Source organism: Apteryx rowi, unplaced genomic scaffold, assembly GCF_003343035.1.
Source record: "Apteryx rowi isolate R43461 unplaced genomic scaffold, aptRow1 scaffold_5, whole genome shotgun sequence".
In the NCBI taxonomy this organism is placed as follows: domain Eukaryota; kingdom Metazoa; phylum Chordata; class Aves; order Apterygiformes; family Apterygidae; genus Apteryx; species Apteryx rowi.
The window spans coordinates 1959315-1978766 of NW_020450760.1; the positions used below are offsets into that span (position 1 = coordinate 1959315).

General features: G+C 40.0%; 2 protein-coding genes across 9 annotated transcripts in view; one reads left to right on the forward strand and one right to left on the reverse strand.

Moving 5' to 3' along the window:
• LOC112972750 overlaps positions 1-19452 on the forward strand; it is a 28437-nt gene that overhangs the window by 3235 nt on the left and 5750 nt on the right. For 4 of the 8 annotated variants that reach the window (XM_026079730.1, XM_026079731.1, XM_026079732.1 and 1 more), the window contains 6 exons: positions 115-256; positions 5820-5877; positions 7789-7859; positions 8503-8556; positions 10160-10219; positions 10472-12016. In XM_026079730.1, coding sequence (XP_025935515.1) covers positions 152-256; positions 5820-5877; positions 7789-7859; positions 8503-8556; positions 10160-10219; positions 10472-11014 — 891 coding nt within the window. In that variant the 5' untranslated portion in view covers positions 115-151 and the 3' untranslated portion in view covers positions 11015-12016. Of the gene's footprint in view, positions 1-114; positions 257-973; positions 2035-2065; positions 4640-5819; positions 5878-7401; positions 7531-7788; positions 7860-8502; positions 8557-10159; positions 10220-10471; positions 12017-19452 lie in introns of those variants that run through there. The other 4 variants (XM_026079735.1, XM_026079733.1, XM_026079736.1 and 1 more) reach the window with 4 other exon arrangements.
• Positions 14271-19452, reverse strand: part of DYNC1H1 (dynein cytoplasmic 1 heavy chain 1) — a 45725-nt gene continuing 40543 nt past the window's right edge. Inside the window, exons 71-78 of the mRNA XM_026079726.1 lie at positions 19202-19419; positions 18912-19015; positions 18326-18537; positions 17320-17473; positions 16350-16492; positions 15728-15896; positions 15162-15289; positions 14271-14657 (exon numbers count right to left, since the gene is read on the reverse strand). Of these exons, the coding sequence (XP_025935511.1) occupies positions 14529-14657; positions 15162-15289; positions 15728-15896; positions 16350-16492; positions 17320-17473; positions 18326-18537; positions 18912-19015; positions 19202-19419 (1257 nt within the window). The 3' untranslated portion in view covers positions 14271-14528. The remainder of the gene's footprint in view (positions 14658-15161; positions 15290-15727; positions 15897-16349; positions 16493-17319; positions 17474-18325; positions 18538-18911; positions 19016-19201; positions 19420-19452) is intronic.

Consider the following 19452-nt stretch of genomic DNA (forward strand, 5'->3'; position numbering starts at 1 on the left):
TAAGTCATACCTAAGGATGAAAACTATTTATAGACAAACATTTTTATTGTTTCAATGCTACTTTACATGACTAGTCATTTGTATAAAACATTGTATTTTTTTTTTTTTAATTAGGATAGTAAAACCTGGTGAATAAAACTCCATCCAAACTATGGCAGATCCAAGGAGGAGCAGACGTAATCATACCAGAGAAGCCTTCAGTGTCCTTAGCAGCAGCATGAAGATGAGGCAGAGAAGCACGTTCTTTCATACTAAGGTGCTGTTTGGATTTGGTGATGAGGAAAGGGGTGGGGTGGGGGGGCAAAGGATATTTGGTGAGATTAGGGTTAGAGTTTTTACAGTAGCTCTGCTTTGGAAGGAATTTGGTTTTACTACTGCACACGATTCTCTTGATTTGAATAATTAGGCCATTTAAACAGAGCCAAGTTTTTCGTTAGTGCTTTACAATACAAGAGTACACTGTCCAAGTATATATCACTATATTTCATTTTTTTCTTACTAATTTAAGGCTGATTCTAAATGATATTGTTGGGTTGCCTTTCTAGATTAGGAAATACATTCCATATATTTTTCTATAATAGCTTTTAAAACAGCAAAAAAATTTTTTCTGAGAAGAGGTCTTTCCAAGTACTGTTTTGCTAGTTTTTCCTGAAGTCATATTTAAAGAGCTGTTAACAGACTTATGTTGTAGAGTAGAAGGTATATAAAAAGATCCTTAGAGTGATTTCTGAAATGACAGTTGTGATATAGTCTTTCCTGCAAAATATTGCTGGGATTACGCTCTACTTTCCTAAAACGCTTTCCAGCATCCTTGCTTTGATTTTTGCTGGCCCTGAAGGCAGACGGTATTGTCAGCTGTATGTAAGAAGTCTGCAGGAAAACTTCCATGCCAATAGCTCAGTGATTCTTTTGGTAGGAAACGGACATGACAATATAGAACTCATCTAATTTACTTAGACTCGTTTTATTTTAGTTTTTAGATGCTTATTGTGGTTACTCAAAAGTTCGCTCACCCAGACTGCAGTATGAATTTCATTAAAGGTAAACATCACAAAGGAATCAAGCCTTTACTGACACACAGAATGCCAGCAGCAGTAGCTTTGGGAGATGTTTTCCATGTAGAAGATCAACAACTCATTCTTACACCTGGAAACTTAGTCCTTCCAGCTATGGAATCCCACAGTGATGTTTGTATGAAACCTGTAAATGACTTTAAAACACCAATGGAAACAATATCAGTAAGGAGAAAACTGCTTTTCCAGCAAAATTAGTGATATCATGCAAACTGCCTCAGAAATCTAGAACTACTGCAGAGGCTGCATGGCCACAGACACCTGAATGTTCCTCACTCATGGATATTGAGCCTTCAAGATCTATGGGATTTCTGGAGAACTCTGTTAGGGCTGCTGTGCAACAACCGTGCTGCCCGAGTGGGGTGGTGACATAGCCATGTGTGAACAAAGAGCAAACATCCCCAATTTTAGAATGCACTGGTGAAAAATAAAGGGAAAAAACCTTCACATGACCTAAATGTAGGTGTGATTATAGGTTACTTGCAATAATATCTGCAATACTAACTTTGTTCTGTGATTAATATACTGCAAAATTTCTGAATTTATCCAAAGTATAACATTCCTCTGTGCAATGTTTGAGGTTGTATAGTAGAATTAAGGTTTTAAAATCACAATTGTTTTTGCAAGGACTGGGTCCTACTAATTTATGGAATCCCACTGTAGATCTATGCTGAATCTATACACACAGGCAACTACAACTGAAGGCCTTGTTAAGTTTAGATGACTAAAGAAGGACAACGTCCATCTCACTGTCCCAGCTATTGCTCTTTTCCTTAAGATCTGAAAAGAAATGCTCATTGATGGGATTGGAAAGGCAAGGATGCTGGGAATAGCCATTCCCTCATTCAGTCTTCTAGTTATTTTTCTAGGGAAACAGCACAGGTTCAGCCAGGTATGGAAGAACTTTTCTTTTTTGTATTTATTAAAATAAAATGGCAGATGTGGTGGTGGTGTATCTATGACTGGGATATTCTGGTTGTCTTTTCTTCCAGGTTGTTACTGAGGCATTTGAGGTTATAAAGGTAGAAGAACTGTGTGTTGACTGCTGCTCATTTTCTTCAGGTTCTTCAGTGGATGAGCTAGAAAGTTTGCCAAGCTAATCCCTTCTGGAGTGAATAACTTAAATGCATTACCTATATGTTATGTGTAGTTATAATACTAGTTTTGGTCAGAGCTTATATATACTGAGGCAGATTTGGAAGCGAAGCATCGAGGAACTGGGAAATACACTTTTCAACCCACTGCAATTCTGTTCATGTGGTCATATAAGGTATCGAACACTTGAGTGCCATGGGAGAAGGCGAGGTAGGAAGGACATATTGTTCTACCATTAATCACGCAAATCTATATGCAGCATCTTCACTCCCAAGAGCTCTCAGTTGGCATCTGAGCTATTTCCAGCTCCTTCTACCATAAGAGATGGCCAGATCACTCATGTTGCTCCCTGTCTTTTCAGAGAAAAAGCTGGAGTTTTTCTGTCTCTACTGAGCATATGTATCAGCTTATTACCTAATAACTGATGAAGGCACTGTGTATACTCCTGATGCAGTAAAGGCGTTTTGAAAGGTTTGGTAAAGCTTGCTCACCAGTCAGAGAAGCCACTATATTGCAAGAACTCAACCTAGTTTTTTCTTAGTTTACAAAGCCCCCATTCAAACTGTATACTGTATGTCAACTGCTCAGTCTACCTGTCTAAACAGTAGTATAACCATAATATTTAACAGAAAAGGCTGAAATGGCAAACAAGTGGCTGATTGATTGATTTATCATATGCCCTAAGTGATTCTAACACATCCCCTGATGTTCAGTCAGCATGAAATCCATTGGAAGTAGCAATTCAGATAAGTAGTAGTCTTTCCTAGAAGCCGTGCACATATTGAGGCAAATAAGAACTCCACATGTCAGAAAGCAGGCCCCGTAAATTTGACAAGACGTTAAATCTGTTTATGTTAGAAGTAAAATTTAAATGGGGCAGAATATGTGTAAGAAGAGAAGTCTTCAGAGTAACCTTATCTTTCATCTGTTGGGACTAGATCACATTACACATGGAAAATAGTGGTGCCTCTGGCACAGCGTGGATGGACATGTAGAAAAGTCAGAGTTGCAATATCTAAATACTTAGCTGTATTATAGACTCCATTAAATACTGAAAAATAGGTCGAGCATCCAGACTGCAGCTCATCAGGTAGGTGGAGCGACTTCTGTCACTGTTCAATTAGGACTTCACATCCCATTTTTTTCATATGACATAATTACTGATCAAATTGAGTGGGAATGTACAGAGGCCATTCGTAGAACAAATGCATGTTGCTAGCATGTAACTGGGCTTTTGGAAATGGATCCTGCACATTCACACTCTGATCACTTTCCTTGCCTCCTGAGTATCCTAATTACAGTCTTGTACTTAAGGAGGTGGCTGAGACCTGAGACAGCCAAAATGCCTTCCTTCCTTACTTTTATAGCCTCACCCTCAGAGAAAGGGAAGAATGGGATGCAGACAACCCAGGGACATTACTGTAAAATACTCCATCTTCAGAACTGCGTCAGCCTGTCAAAGATAGATATCTGGGGATGACTAAAGAGCTGTATTTCAAGTCAGGCAAAATATTTCCTCTCTGGTCCTCATGAACAAATGTACGTACTTGAAAGTAAAACAGCAATAGTCTGGCCAGTCTTTAAAAACGAAATTCCCTCTCCAAATGTTATCGTGACTTTCTGGGTTGTCAATACAGCTCTCAAGTCTTGGAACATATTTTCTGTAAGATGTCCACCGTATGCATCAATAACTTATGAATTTCCAGGAAGTTTTTTGTGAAGTGGCACTGTGCATCAGCTGATCACTGTGGGAGCCTGGTTTTTTAACTAAGGAGCCTTGGCTTCAGAGCAAACTACTGCTAGGAAACTTTAAGCATAACACCATTACCACTGCAGAGAAATGCTGTCCGCAAAATGCTGCAAAATGGTCCTGCGTTGTAAAGTCAAACTGTACTTTAAAAGAGTAACTGTTAAATACACAGAGAACAGTTGGCTCTGTGTTGTGTTTCAGCACCTGATGATCAGCATGTGCTCCTGTAAAATGAAAATCTTGTCTCTGGCCATTTCACTCTGAGCGTGAATGAAGTTTCACAGCTTCACTATGTAGAAATGCGTACAAAGTAAAGGATAAAGCCAATTACTATTATGCAAAACAGCAGTAAACTGTGCTTTTTATCTGTGGTTCACAGTTTGATTTTAACAGGGAGTTAGAGTCTAAAAGGTTTTCTACACTGCTCAAAGGTGGGAACCCTCATGAAATGTGAGATGAGACCTTCCAGTTTTTATAGTATCCTATTTCTAGCTTGCCACAACACTATCACGCTCGGCTTAAATGTTTTTCTTTTGATTAGAATGCCACAGTGGATTGACCAAAATTCCCATGGTTTTATAATCGTAGGCCTTCATACTGTGGTGTAGAAACCACAGGAGCAACCTCTGTGCCTTCCCTCACAGGTTTAACCCTGACAGCTCCTGGTGCATTCGTTAGATGTCACTGACTATCCCACAGCTCGACTAGGATGTTTTGTATGGTAGGTCATCCAAATTTATACAAAATTGTATCAGTTTCAGAGCTTTATATTATGAGGTAAGAAGTACTTGAGAGCTGCAGAAGTAGACATTCCACTCAAGAACCCTGTATCTGTTTCAAGCCTGCACTCATTTTCCTTCAGGTGAAAGAATTGTACTTTTTACAGAGGTGGTATTCTAGGTTCCTCACCATGGAGACTGACTGGAGTATGCTACACCCAACTCCTCTGCCAGCATTAATAGTCAAGATCTTTCTAGCTCTTTTCACTCTGAGGGAGCTGGAGTTTTCACACTTTTCATCCAGGGCTGCAGAGAGAAAGGGTTAACATTTTTACCAGAAGGGCCACTGCAGTGAATGTGAATGCATTATAGCAGCTGTGAGATGTGACTCATTTTCTGGCAGATACACAGTAAGCTCATTTAAGAGGAAGGAGATTTCCTAGCTGCTTGAGTACATTGCACCTCATGTATCAAGTTGTGTGGGAGAGAACTGTCGTGCGTCTGTGCATGTTCAGACTCTTCCTACTGGCAGGGCCAAGGAGCTTGGCATGCGGGTCGTATCTCTTCCGATTGAGACGAAGCGTATCCACCAGAAAATTTTCCTGGTGTTTGATCTGGGAGGTGTTCTCAGAGCATATCTAATGCACGGGTCATACCCAAAATGCTTCTCTCTCATACTGCACCAACTGGGTACAGCAGCAAGTTGGAAAGCTGTCTTGATAGTCACTTTATGTATGTGCTTTGGAAATCAGAAACACAAAATCTTCCTTGGTGATCTATTGTCTAACTCTGCCTATACTGCATGACCCCACACAGATTGGTGCCGGCAAAGTTTAGCTGTTACCGTAGCTGGAACGGAGTCCTTTCTTGTGAGCCCGGGTCTCAACCTTATACTCACAGTTTCACCCGTAATCCTGCTCAAACTAACAGTGAATCCCCAGTTCACAGGGCCATGTGCTAAAAGCTGTTGCTTTTAAAGGATCAGTAGCTAATTTTGGGTAGGCTTTGGGGGAGAAACGACTCCAAGCCATGTGCTTGGATTAAGGCCCGTATGTACTCATTCAAATCAGCTGGCACAGCAGGCACCAACGTAGCACTTCTCAGATACCACTTCCCTGGGGAGGGGAACTGGGGAATGTTGTATGAGTTCTCTGACTAGTTTCTGTTTTGTTGTGAAAGCAGCTGGAGAATCCAAAGAGAGGAAGTAGCTATCATGGTGGTCCTTGCCCAGGAACAAAAGGTAAGGACGTGGAAATAGAGGTGTCTGGGGAGGAAAGAGGCATGGACAGTATGGTGCAGCTTGGCTGGTGGGAGAAGTGAAATGGAAGACTTCCAGTGTTCGTGAGCTACTCCCAGTGCGGCTGCTCTTACTCCTAACTCCCTAGGGACTTTCTCCCTGCACCTTTCTGAGTGGCAACCACCCACTGGTGCCAGAGTGAGAGGCTCTCGTTTTGCTGAGACTTCCATATTAATTTTCAAATTAATCTGAAATAATAGTATCTTCTTTCTGCAGGGAGGTGCAAGAAAGGTAGGTCTTAAAGAAGGAAATAATGGGAGGAATAGGAATTTGCTTTGAAAAAGTAAAAGCATACTTATCTTCTAACTTTTTTCTAAAAGGGGGAGGTAAGGGGAATAGTGAAGTAGCCTTCAGTGGCAGAATTGCCATGTGTTTGCTAAGATATATGTCTTTAAAGGGTCAAACCGGTTCTGCTTCTTTGTGAGAAATGGACCTGAGTCATAGTTCTCATGTAAATCTGAAAAAATACTATTCCTTGTATTTAAAAATAGCAAAACTGTCATTCTTTTTCTTAGCAAGTGCTAATAAGGAAAGCTGACAGCATGTAATAAGTCCTTTAAATCACATGTGATGGATTGTAAGTAATTAGGAGACATGCTTAGAAAGCAATGATGTGTGTCAAACCCAAACCCAGTCCAAAAGGTGGGAGATCATCTACCACAGCAAATGGAAGGAGGAAACATCTTTGAAAATCTTAACTGCCTCTGAAGAGGATAAATATTTTTCCCTTGGCCCTATTTAGGAAGACTGTGATCAGTTTCTGTGAGGAAAAAGTCCTAGAAAAGGTGAAAGGGATGGGAAGGCGAGTGAGGGTACAGCAAGCAGGAGGGACACCGACCACTTTCTGGCAGCCTGAAGGTTGTGTGAGTGAGATGGGGCCACAGAAAATCAAGCTGTGAGAGCAGGGGGGAGTGAGGTGTCCCTGGCCACCCGGCCTTGCAGATTTAACTATGAATATGTGCAAGTGTATGTATACATACATACATTTCTTTAAGTGTATATATGTGTGTGTACATAAACATGTAATGATTACACTACTCCAAATGCCATGCTGTTTTCTGTGTATTTCCACTGTAGACTTTTCCACACAACCTGCTCTTCTGGAGCGATTATGAAAAGTAGCCCGAGGCCTTTAGCAATGGCACAGAGAGTTTTCACGGGGAGACTTTGCTCTCCTCTTCCTTGCTTCACTTTCATCTTTTTGGGGGAAAAAACAGAGGGAAGTTTCTGTTTTCGGGGGGCTGACTGGGAGCGCGAGGGCAGGGGCAGGAGGTGGGGGCGGAGGTGGGGCAGGCGGGAGCCAGCGCCTACAAAGGCGGAGGAGGCCGAAGCCCGGGAGCGGGATGGGAGCAGGATGGCCTCGGCGGAGAGGAGGCTGCGGCGACGGAGGCGGCGTGGGGCTGGGCAGCCCATGGACGGTACGGGGCGAGCGGGGGCTGACGCCAGCGTGGGTGGACGTGGGTGAAGGGCTGACGCTGAAGGTGGCTTTGCGTTTTCCTGTCTGAAGTCCAGGCTAGTTTGACATCTTGAGCACAAATATCTCTTTGAGGCTTCAGAAAACTTGTAGTGCCTTAAAAAAGAAACACTTCACAGAGTGTAAGTTTTTTTTAAAACATGTATTTCTTTCTCATACTGCATGAATGTCCGTGAATTAAGTCATTGTCATGGTAGGAGATGGTGGCTTTTATTTTTTTGTTTTGTTTTTAAACAGAAGTTGTTTTTAATTAATAGCTTAATACAGACTTTGTGGAGGATTAACAAGCCTTTCTAATATAAAGGGAGCTCCCATGTCTGGGTAATTTATCCAGTGGAACAATTTCTCTAACATGCTTTCCTACCCTCTTCCCATTTTAGTAGATGCTCAGGAAATGAAGGATTCTGTTAAAAGTACAGACTACGTAGAAAGACTGGCACATAACTACATGGTAACTTCTTTTTTCCTAATTGCTGCTTCTATATCTCCACATTCAAGTACAGTTTAGAAAGGGTTAGTTCGTTTGTTATTAGCAAATAGTGGTGGAAAATAGGACATGAAGAACACCTGTGAATAAATTGATTCAAATGGCATCACCTGCAAAGAAACAGAAGGGAAGGGAGAATGCCATTCTCTTCCTGTACTACCACCTGCAGAATAAAGGGGTTTTTGTTTGTAAGATCTCTATAGCAAGATGTTCAGAAAACTGAGGATGTAGCTTTAGTGATTTACCTGCAGTTACATTTCTGAGACATATGATTTTATTTAAAAAAAAAATCAAACCCTCAATGCAGTTCAAAATGCATTTTTGCAAAGCTGTTTTCAAAGCTGAAATAACTGTTCCTAGTAAACGCAGTAGTGTTCTGAGTAGCTTCCCACTATATATATATTTTTTTTGGGGGGGGGGGGGATTCTTATTTATTCTTATCTAACTGGCACCAGAAATAAGGTATTTAAAAAGAAATACTGGCTTCAGGTGATGAAAACCTGGAAAAATATAACATCAGCAGTTTGCTCTAGAACATCAGCATCAGTCCAAAGCTGTGGTAACTTCTAGTTACAGATTAGTATTTCTTTCCCTTCTTCCTCTCCAGCAAAAGTGCATAGTAGAGTCAAGTACGGAGTCTGAATCTGAGTCCAACGCTGAGGTAAGGCCTGATGCCCTGAACCATTTTATGATGGTGATAAAATTCTCTCATCCCTCACAGGTATTTCAAGACTCCCCATAGTCCCTGCAGGGAGAGTCTGAGATGTGTTCAGGGTGGTTCTTTCTTTTGTGGCTGTAAAGGTGTGGCGGAGTGGGGAGACACCCCTTTCTATCCATCAGACTCTTCCTCGCAACTGCTACTGAGTTTAGCAAAGCTGATTTTGGGAGGAAAGGGCAGGAAAGTACCAATGCTTTAGATAGCAAAGCAGTGCTACATTTGACTAAAAAGTACTTAAAGCTGAACTGGGTTGTCTCTGAGAAAGTGATTAACTTTTAGCAGTTAAGCTCTAGTGCAGCTGGATTTCTATAGGGCTGGATGGATAAACTCTACCTTCCTTTTCTCTGCCAGCAGCAGACATAGTAATGATTGCAGCTGTCAGCTTGTTCTCTGAACAGCTGAGGTGGCTCCTTTGTAAAGGAGCAGTTACTTTGCACTGAATGTTTCTTCTTGTGTGACTGCTTTGTACCTGTGGTTTGCTTTTAAAATGGCATCCTTACCTGCACGGCTTCTGGTGGGCTTTTTTGGGTGCGTGTGTGTGGTTTTTAATCTGTTTTGTTCTTTAAATAGACCTAGACTATAAGTATTATGTTAGAATTGTGCAGTTATCAAACAGATAATGTGAAGAAGAAAGTTCTTTATCTGGGTCTGGATGAATCTGTGTTTAAGCACAGAGGGAAGAAGCCTGAAATCTCAGTGGTAATAGAGCAGTAATATTGATTCTGATACAAAGGACTTAGTTTGACTGTGTTAAGTTACAGAGCTTTCTCAAGAGTGGCAAGTGTTCATAATCTTGCTAATGAGGAAGATACAAGACTTGAAGTTCTTTAGCTTGCTTTTTCCATTCTTACTTGTAGCTGAGTTCCAGTGAAGTTGATCTATGGTTGCCTCCTCCTCCTATGTGTATCATGTAGAGGTAGGAAATAGGACAGAATGCAGCTAAATAACTGTTGTGAACTCTGCTTTTGCTGTTGTTTTTGAGTACTTTGCATATATGTTTTTGTATCTGGACACTTAAACTGAGGTAGAAGTATCACTTGTAGGCATTATGCCAAGAAGTACAGAGCTGGCCATGGCCTCAAACTCTACTCCTATGCAGATAGCATCTGTGCTGACCTACATCACTCCTGTTGGGAGTTCAAGTAGTCACAGAAGTGCCTAATGAAGATAAATTTCAGAATATTTCTATATAAAACAACAAAAGGTGACTTAATTTAGAGGAAAGCTCTCTAACCTCTAAATTATATCATCTCTACTGCTAGTTCATTTCTCTGGTTATTGGGTATACAAATACTCATCAGTCTCTTTGTAGCAATGTCCTAGGTGTTGGAAGACTTACCATAGCTCTCCTCACTTCCTCTATTTAGGCTAATTTCTTACAAGGCCTTAAAAGTTAGACTGCCTGATACACATTTCTACCATCTTTTAGCAAGGGGACAATCTGTCCTTTTCTTCTCCAGGACCTTATAGGCTCTGGTTTTACTTAAAATGCTCAGTAATTCACAGGAAGAAATGTTATAAGCTTATCTGAACTTTTCTTGAATAGGTCTTGCCTAGCCCACTTGCTGGAGGACTCAAGAAAGCAAGAAACACAAAGGGACAGCAAGTAGGTTTGTAAACTTCAGCTATTATTTAGCAGCCTTGTTCTCAACTTACCCACTCTGTATTTTAATTTTTGGGTGGTATGCGTGGATAAACATAGAGTGGGTGTGTGTGGATAAATAGAACTTAAATAGTAAGTCTGTATCTTAATATATCTTAAAAAGAGTGGGCTTTAGCCTCATTGTATGTTATCATCTCTTGTATTTTTCTTCAGACACATAAGCATCCACACTATTTAGAGAGACCTTTATTTTAGTTTTTAGATCCTTATGATGGTGATTCAGAAGATGCATCCATTCACTCTGACTGCAGCTTGAATTCTTCAAATAGTACAAAAGTCACACCATGGGTGAACAGTACTCCAAAAGCAGCTACTTTGGAGGATGCTGATTCTTCAGAAGATAGAGTGCTTTTCTCTAAACCTTCAAACTGGCACTGCCCAGAAACAGAAATCAGTGAAATTCATGCCCAGACTGTAAGTGACTGCAAAGCACCCATGGAATCTCCTAGCCAAGAGAAGGATTTTCCAAGAAACATGTTACAACCATCTGAACTGACTGGAGCCAGAGAAGCACTTACCTCCATGTGGCTGACACCAGACTGTTCCTTACTGATGAGTGTTAATCCTTCAGCCTGTGCGGATTTGCTTGCAAATCCAGATACTAATGCTCCACAGCCCATGCTAGCAGATGACTCTGACACCATGATGTGCAAAGAGCCACTAATTAAAAGAAAACAAGGGCTTCCTATTTCAGAGGGTGCTGGTGAAAAACAAAGAAAGAAATTGCGTGCAACCTAATCTGAGGTATGAATAAACTAGAACAGGCAAAACCATTCTAAAAAGTGAACCAGTTATAGCTCCTCTTTTGCAGACAATACCTGAACAAGCTTTAAGTAAACTAGCTCAAGTCTGCACTTGCTGCAGGCTTTGAGGTTCATCTGCAAAGATGGACTCAACTAAGTGAGCTTTGAATGGTGATTTTAAGTGGAAAATCTGCTAAGGTGTGTCCTCAGAGCCATAGCTAAGCTTTGTGCCCGAGTATTACTTTGATGCCTACGCTTCCTTCATGAAGCACCAGATTCCTGTATGTAGTGCCTGGTGGCACCTATTTTATTTTGGTATAATTTCAACAAGTATTACTTGGAAGGGTGTGTTGGGAAGGGAGGGAAGAATGCCTGAATGGCTGCAATTAATTTTCAGTAGTTAGAGCTTGCTTTCTTACTGTGTATTTTCTGAAGCTTACCACTCACCTGCTTCACTCCACAGTGATTTGCTCTTCATTTGTCTGACAGTCACCTAGTAGCTGTATGATGAATGACCTTAAAGGTTTGACTACAGACAACTGAATTGCATTGTTGGAACTAGGGCAATCTAGCTTTCTTCTCCTCCCCGCCTTAAACACTTTTGCTATTAACAAATCTGTTCTTGCAAAGTATATATTCTCAGTATATCTACCAGTTTAGAATTTATAGTGTAAAATCCAATGCATTAGCTGAAGGCATTCACTTTCCTTAGGCAGTTGTTCCCATTAAGAGCTGTGAAAGTGGCACACACTGATGGAAGGCCAGTTAGTCAACAAAAATAGTATCTCTGATCTCCCTCCTGTATGATAAGAGATAAATTAAGTTTACCATACAGCTGAGGTAGTCTGCTACATGTGGAAGGGGAACTACTATTTACAAAAGTAAAATTAAAATGATTGCCTGGAATAGGTTTGTACAACCATGGACTCTGTATGACTGGTAGAGATACGTAACTTTTTTTTAAACTAATAAAGGTGGCAAGCCACTTACAATACTACTTAACTCCTAGCTTGTATCATACTAATATCTGTATATTTGTTTCATTATAGAAACTTGACTCTTCTCCTTTATTGCCACATTGAGAAGCAGATTGTTCTTAATGAACTTGGAAACTAAGTAGTTAGAACCAAGGGGTAGCTCTAAGATTCAGAGGCCTAGGCCCTAAGACACAAGGTTACTACCCTTGCCACTGGGGATAGTCACAGGGCAAAGAGTAAGTTGGGGCTTGCATTCAGCCTTATCATGTAAGGTGAACACAAATCTTCAACTCAACTCCTGAAAGACAGCTGTGAGGTTCATTGCATAAGAACCCTTGCAACTGTCCACATGTAGTGCAACTAGTAAATCACAGCTCTTCCTAGAATTAACACATGTATTTTAACAATATAATTAAGCTTTGTATTAACAAAGCTTTAAAAATACTGCATTACAATACAGCCAAGCCCTTCAGCTTCCTGTTAAGGAAGCTGCACCATTTTAAGTTTTTACCACCTCATCCAAGATGAAGTAAAACTGAACTGCTCACCCTCAGAAACAGCAGCCAAGGAGAACCCTGAACTCATCCAGTGGAGATTTTAAACCAGTTTTGTTACTCTATATATTGAAGTAAACAGTCTAGCAGAAAAAATACAGGAAAAATTCAGGAGAGAAATAAGTAAAAGGGTAAGTCACAGGGGGACAGCATTTACTCAGTCCTGCTTATTCAGTATGTGAATCTAACTCTTGACTAATGTTTGAACTGAAAACACACCTTTGAGTAATTTAGGCCTAATGTACAAGGAGCTGAATATAGTTTGGGAAGCTCTAGCACCCCTAAGGCATATTTGAGACAGTCTGGATCTCATCATTAATATTTATAAATGGATGAAATTGGCAGGCACCATCTCTAAGCCTTGGCTGAAGATTTATAGTAGCTGTAAACTGATATCACAGCTCCAGATGCTGAGCTATGCACAAAAGGAGTTACTGGACAGTATAGCTTCAGCTGAAGGTTAGCTGAGCTGCTAATAGCTGGATGTGCTGAAGATAGCAGTTATAATGTGAAATATTAGCTTAAATATATCCAAGTTCTAATTAGTACAATCCTGGAGGGTATCATCTGCTTCATTTCTATGCAATGCATTTGAAGTGAGCTTGGAGAGAGACCACATTAATTCCAGAAACTAAGTAGCAGCCAGCAGAAAAGCACCTCATGGAAGCTGAAACAGAACAAGGATATTAGGTTATGGACCAAACTGATCTTGGATGATGCATGCTATGATGATGATGTGTGCTAGACAAAGACTACATGGTGGCATTCTGGTTTAGGATCCCTCCCTCATAGGGAATGAAAAAGCCAGGGCACTTTAACCTACAAAGATATTAACTTACAGGAGTTACAAACAGTATGGAGAAGGCAGATAGCAAGTATTCTCTATTTTAATAACTTGGAAGGCATCAACTAAAACGAGCAGGTGTCAGGCTGAAGCAAGATTTTTCCTCACAGCACAGGGCAGTGTCAATTGTTGGTTCAAAGTCACTGCTTCATAAGAGAAAACACAGAAAGGAAGGAGCTACTGAGACCTGTGTTCTTCATGTTTCCTTAAACATTTAATATCAGCCACTGTTAGATAGAGTATGCTGTTAGAGAGCTCTTTGTTCTGCACAGGGTGGTCAGAACTGATAGGAAATGTCAGTTCTCATTAGTTGGCATCAGCTGTATTTGAGTCTCTGAAATATGCTCACAACTCTTTGTTTAAGCATTTAATGCCATCCTCCTGGGCTTAACTAGACATCCCTTACCTTAAAATGAAGCCTTATTATACCTTAAAAAAAAGCTTAGGAAAAGGGAATCCCTCTGTTAGGATAAGAGTCTCCTTTAGGATGCTCTAGCTTCTGAGTGCAGCTCAGTAGTTGTGTATATGCAGCTTGTTTCAAGCAAGAACCTTTTTTTTGTGTTATTCTTCTAACACTTTAGCATCTGGCTGTTAACTAAGACAAGAAATTCCAACCAGAGCCTGTTACAGTAGTTCATTCAATATAATTCAGACTTTACAGCAAGTCATTTCAGGCTGTTTCAAGATTTTTCTTCTACGCTTTAGCTACAAGATTTTTGTTACTTGGAGTTAGCTGACTGAGCTGCTGAGCTGTGCAAAGGTATTCAAGTATACTGTTGATCAATTCATTACTTGTTATTTTCTGAGAAGATTGTAGAGACAGTATTTTTTTTCCAGAAAAATCACCTTAAGAACAGTTATTTCCAGAAACAGTCATACAGTCTTGCTACAGATTTTATTTTATGTAATATGATCCATCAAGTATAACACATTCCAAGAACCATCTAAAAATCTCATCCAATTTTCCTTCAAACAAGTTTAGTCTATCAGCTTTTCAGTACACCTCTCTTTCTTGCTACTCAACTTTACACAAATCCATCTGACAACCTAACTGTATCACATACAAAGTACTGGAGAAGACTACATAAAAGACTGACAGTTACTACAACATTATGAGTTACAAAACTAATCTTGTTACTCAGTGCAGAGAACTGCGACACCACGTTCATAGAAGCTACGAGGATCTTCCTTGGTAGCTATTTCAAAGTCAACTGTGAAAATCAGATCAGCACGTGTGAAGTTCAGATAAACTGGTAATGTAACCTGGAGAAAAACATGAATACAGAAGAAGGGTTATGCAAGGTAGTTGAAAAGAGCAAGAGGTACCTATACCACTAGGTGGTATTTCTGAGGTAGGAATTAGTCTGAGATAATTCAACAGCCAAAATGAGAAGTGCCTACCAGATGAAAACCAGGTCCTAAAAGTTCATTTTAAAGCACAGCATTCTTTATATGTACAAATTCAAGTTTTGTCCTGAGTAACATGAATATTTTTGATTACCTCTCCCTCTTCTTATCCAACTACAAAGGCAAGACCTAGTCAATACTGTGTTTGTTTGCAGCTAGCCTAGAACTTACCCACCAATTTGCCCTGAGAACAATAGAAATGAACAATTTTGTTTGTGATGCCGAACAAGTAAGAGAAAATAGCCATAACACATCAGGGAAGTTAGCAAACAGACAGAACAAAAAGCCTAGATGGAAAACGACAGGAAAATCTAAGTATAAGGTTTGTTTAACGTTATTTTTATAAATCTCAATACTCACCACATTTGCTTTTTTATCAGCATTTGTCTGCTTGATCCAGCGAAGCTGTGTTATGGGCAGCACAGTTGAAATAGCATTTGAAAGTGACAGCTTGTTATTGCTGCACGTAGCTCCCTGAAGCTTTAGGCCTGTAAATTGAAATATGCTTTACTTCTAAGAGTTTTCATAGATCCAGGCAAAGCAAGTCTCCCTGGATATCATTAATTGAGTTAACAAAGTTATCCATCCAAGTTTGCAAGATGATGCTTTAAACTACAGCCATTCATGTTCACTGCTGTCTAAGCTCACTAAGTGGGAGACAAGGTATTTGATACTCCAAAACAGAGAAGTTTGCAGATACGCTATCCAATTTTGCTTAAATCTGTACTGACCTGACTCTTGAGATTTCTTTGTTAGCATTATAAGTACTTCCCTACTAACTAGTATCAAGTGAATTTTAAACAACTTTGTAAGAGTTAGACCTTTTCCAAAGAGGCAATCTTTCTCAGTTGATGCAGTCCATTTTAATATCAGGAGCTTCTGAAAGTGCTTTAGAGCAAGTACCTCTCTTTTCACCACAAGTTTACCTGTGACTCCAAAACTGCACGCATCCAGTACTGCATTCTGTGTAGTTGTAACATTGACCTCAAGACAGAGTTCTTCAAGGGACCAGCTGTTTGCCTGGGCAACATATTGTCTTGTAGCAGTAATATAAGCCTCTGGTACAAACAGGCCACCCAGGCACACATGGATGTTCTAATTCAAAGAAGCAAGAAAGAAAAAAAACCCCAGCTGCTTCAGTATGTATGGCTGCAGATTCTAGATACAGTCAGCATTAATTTAACTTTTAAGCTATTAAGTCTTATCATAAACATTACTTCAGAAATCTAAGTTTACACAAAAATTTTCCTGTTGCTAACGGAACACTACCCAATTGCTAAACTGCTTTTTCCCTCTAGGGCTATATTTTCTGCCATTCTAAAATACTAAGTTTCCCTCTATCCATATGAACTCTTAGCCTGCTAAGCCTCACCATTTTGAGATCAGGAGAGGCTCAACAATATTGACAAGCACATTTCAGAGAACACTGTTTGAAGCTATTTCACCAGAGAACCTTTTTAGAAGTCTTGATATGAAGACTCCTTAAAGTAGTTATACAAGCCCACTCGAATTCAAATATAACTTCTAGGTGAAGTCAGCACAAGGTACCTTTAGTTCTTTTGCTCCACCAGAAGCAGCTGCCTGGGAAATATTCTGCAGTTGCTTAATGCGTTCACTGAAGTCAGACACCCACTGAATAACAGTCATACCAGCTGGCACTGTGTAATGAGACCAGCTACGAGGCAAAATACCTAAGAAAAACATAATCAAAGTTAAGTTTTGTTTGTATACAAGCTGGAGTTATGCACTATTTTGACACTCTTCCCATTTCTTTTCCTTTCAATAGCCATTTAAGTCTTGCACAAGGATATCAGTCTCTGTTTCAAAAAGCTTGTCAGTAAGTAAAAGCACTTTTCAATATTACAAAGCCCCAGGTTTAGTATTTATTTAAAATGCCATCCAGTTATAAAAACCCTTCAACAGCAACTTCAGTTACACACAACTATATACTGCTATAACTGACCTTCAAGTTTACTTGCAATTCGAGCCCTTTAGAAAGAGGTCAAGTCAATGTTTTAGAAAACATTTTGTTCAAAGCTGACTTCAGAATGGTATTCATCAACAGCAGATCTTAATGTTACTTGAAATAGGATATCTATGTCTGTAACGTTCCTTCTACACATAGAAAATTTCACATTTACCTGTGGTCTTGAAATAGCAGAAGTTTACAAAACTTGGACATTTGCTAGGAGATTTGATATCAGCCATATCATTTGCTTTGTGGTATGAATAACTTTATTCCACCACAGTTAAAAAAACTAAACCAATTTGGTAAATTTTCAGCTTAGAAATTAAGCTGATGACTTAAGCAGTATAAATGAGCCTAATATCTACTGCAACTTGAAATCCTAAACCAAACCATTTGGACTTTTCTTACGCTTGACTCAAAAAGGTTGCTTTTGTCAAATGGTAAAGCCAACTGATTTTCTGGCTTAAGCTGGTAAGCATAAGAGCCTTTAACTTTCCAAGTGCAAGAGGCAAACAGAACAATGGGAGGCACTAGCCTGAATTACTGTACCTTTCACCAGTTCATTTATAAGTGTACGTAAGTAGTTGGTTTGTTTCTTTTTTCCTTCGCATACTTGAACCACATCTGCAAGGTCTTGACGGACATCCTGAAGTAGTTTAGCTCCCATTTTCACCTCTCTCTCAAAGAATCGGAACAAAGGATCCTGATTTTCAAAACATTCAAAGTAAGTTGCAGATAAAAGTACAAGCTTCTTGCTGAAAAACAACATTAACCTGCTACAAAAAGCTACCCAAACTGGATGGGCTGGCCAGTGACACTGACTAAAAGCATTAAACTTGAAAATACAACCTGTGGTGCAGAAAGTGACCACAGAGACTGTTTAACAATGCACAATATCCTTCCTTCTGAGGAGGTAAGGAAATAAAAGACTTTTAGTTAATGTAGACTGCCTGCTGCAGCTCATTCCAGTCAATTACAGATTTTCTTTAAGTAGCAACAAAATGTTCCCCCCTATTATCCCCAAGTAGGTCTCAAGAAGCAGTTAGCCAGTCAGGGATTTATTCAGCTGTGGAGCTTATTCCAGAGTTAGAGCTTAGATCTCAAAGTTCTTTCTCCCAACCCCTACAATTTCTGTTCCCAGTTAGCAGAAGCTGCTGCCCTACTCCCTCTCCCAGTAACCATCATTCAATTTTAGCAGTTGCGTGCACAGGCTGTAAATAAAGCATCATAAGTAGCTGTCAGTGTGCTAAAAATGAAACAAAGTAGTTATTCTTTTGCTTCCCAAGCAGAGAAGCTTTACATAGTGGTACCTGTGACATTTTATTTCTTTAAAGAATCCCCCAGAAGTCATAGAATCAACTTTTAAAAGCATTACAAGAAACCCACTGGGGCATTATGTAGCCATAGCAGTCAGAATCAGCATCGATACAGGTTCCACCTTTCCCCAGGGGTCCCCAGCAGTTTTCACTGATACTTGCAATCGCAAGGCACTTGTTCCAACACACTGGAACTTATGCACTTACAAAGCCCATGTTAGACAAAACTTAGTTCTTACCTTAATGTTTTCCACAGTTCGCTTCAAATGATTTAGAGTTTGTGGGATAAGGTGAAGCCAGTTAGAAGCTGTGGTATGCAGTGTTCTCATCCAGGCTGGACGACCATCTGATGTGGAATCAGTTCTCGCCTTCTTCTCAGTTTCTGCATAGGCTAGATCATCCTCATCCTCCAGCATCTGCATTTTCAGCATTTTACTAATCATATCTATGCCTAAATCAGAAGATGAGCTGTTAGCCAGAGAAGCAGTGGGATCAAGCTGAAAACATCCTACCACATGCAAGAACTAATACAGACAAGATTCAGAACTGTCTAGCTACAGGAAGGTCCAGAGTTGACAAAACTTTCCCGCATCAAGATGGGAGCTTGACATCTAGAAGGCTGAATTTAACTAGTTCTTGAATTCACGAGCTTCTGGTCAGTTTTCAGAATGCCAAGGCATTTAGCTGGCAGAGGTTAAACCAAGTACGTTGAGGGAGGAGGGGAAAGCCACCAATTCTTCAGCAGAATTTAATACCTCATCTGTTTTTTAGTTTTAACAAAATCTCACATGATTAACACGTAGACAGGTTAAGTTCTGGTTTTACCTTGCGTGGTGAGAAGAACTTTCTCTGCATTATTTGGCAGGCCCAGCCATGATGGTGTCTGTGTATCGGGCAGCATCTCAACCCACTGAACAAATTCTTCACGCCTGTGAGTCAGAATTTCGGTATTCATTAGAAGGTTTACCCTATTAGAACGGCAAGGTAATTCTTTGCCTGAGATAAATATTTACACAGCTAAATTCCAGCACAGAGATACAGTTTAGGTTCTAGGTGGGTAGGATTTTTTTTTATTGTTTTATAAAAACAGTTTTAGGAGGATATGAAAAAGATACCTGATTCCGTCCGGCATCTGAATATCTTTGTGTCCATCAACTTTGCAAGCCAGTTTGAATTCACTATCAAAACTTAAAGTAGTGAACAGACGTTCCAAGAAAGTGTTTAACAAACGCTGATCAAATTCATTATCAATGCGACCTCCATAGATAGACTGTGCCATCAGCGTCTTTAGTGCAGACCAGGGGATTTTATCAGGTGAAATGTTTTGGCGGCCCTATGAGTAAAATGTAATTTAATTAGCAGGAAA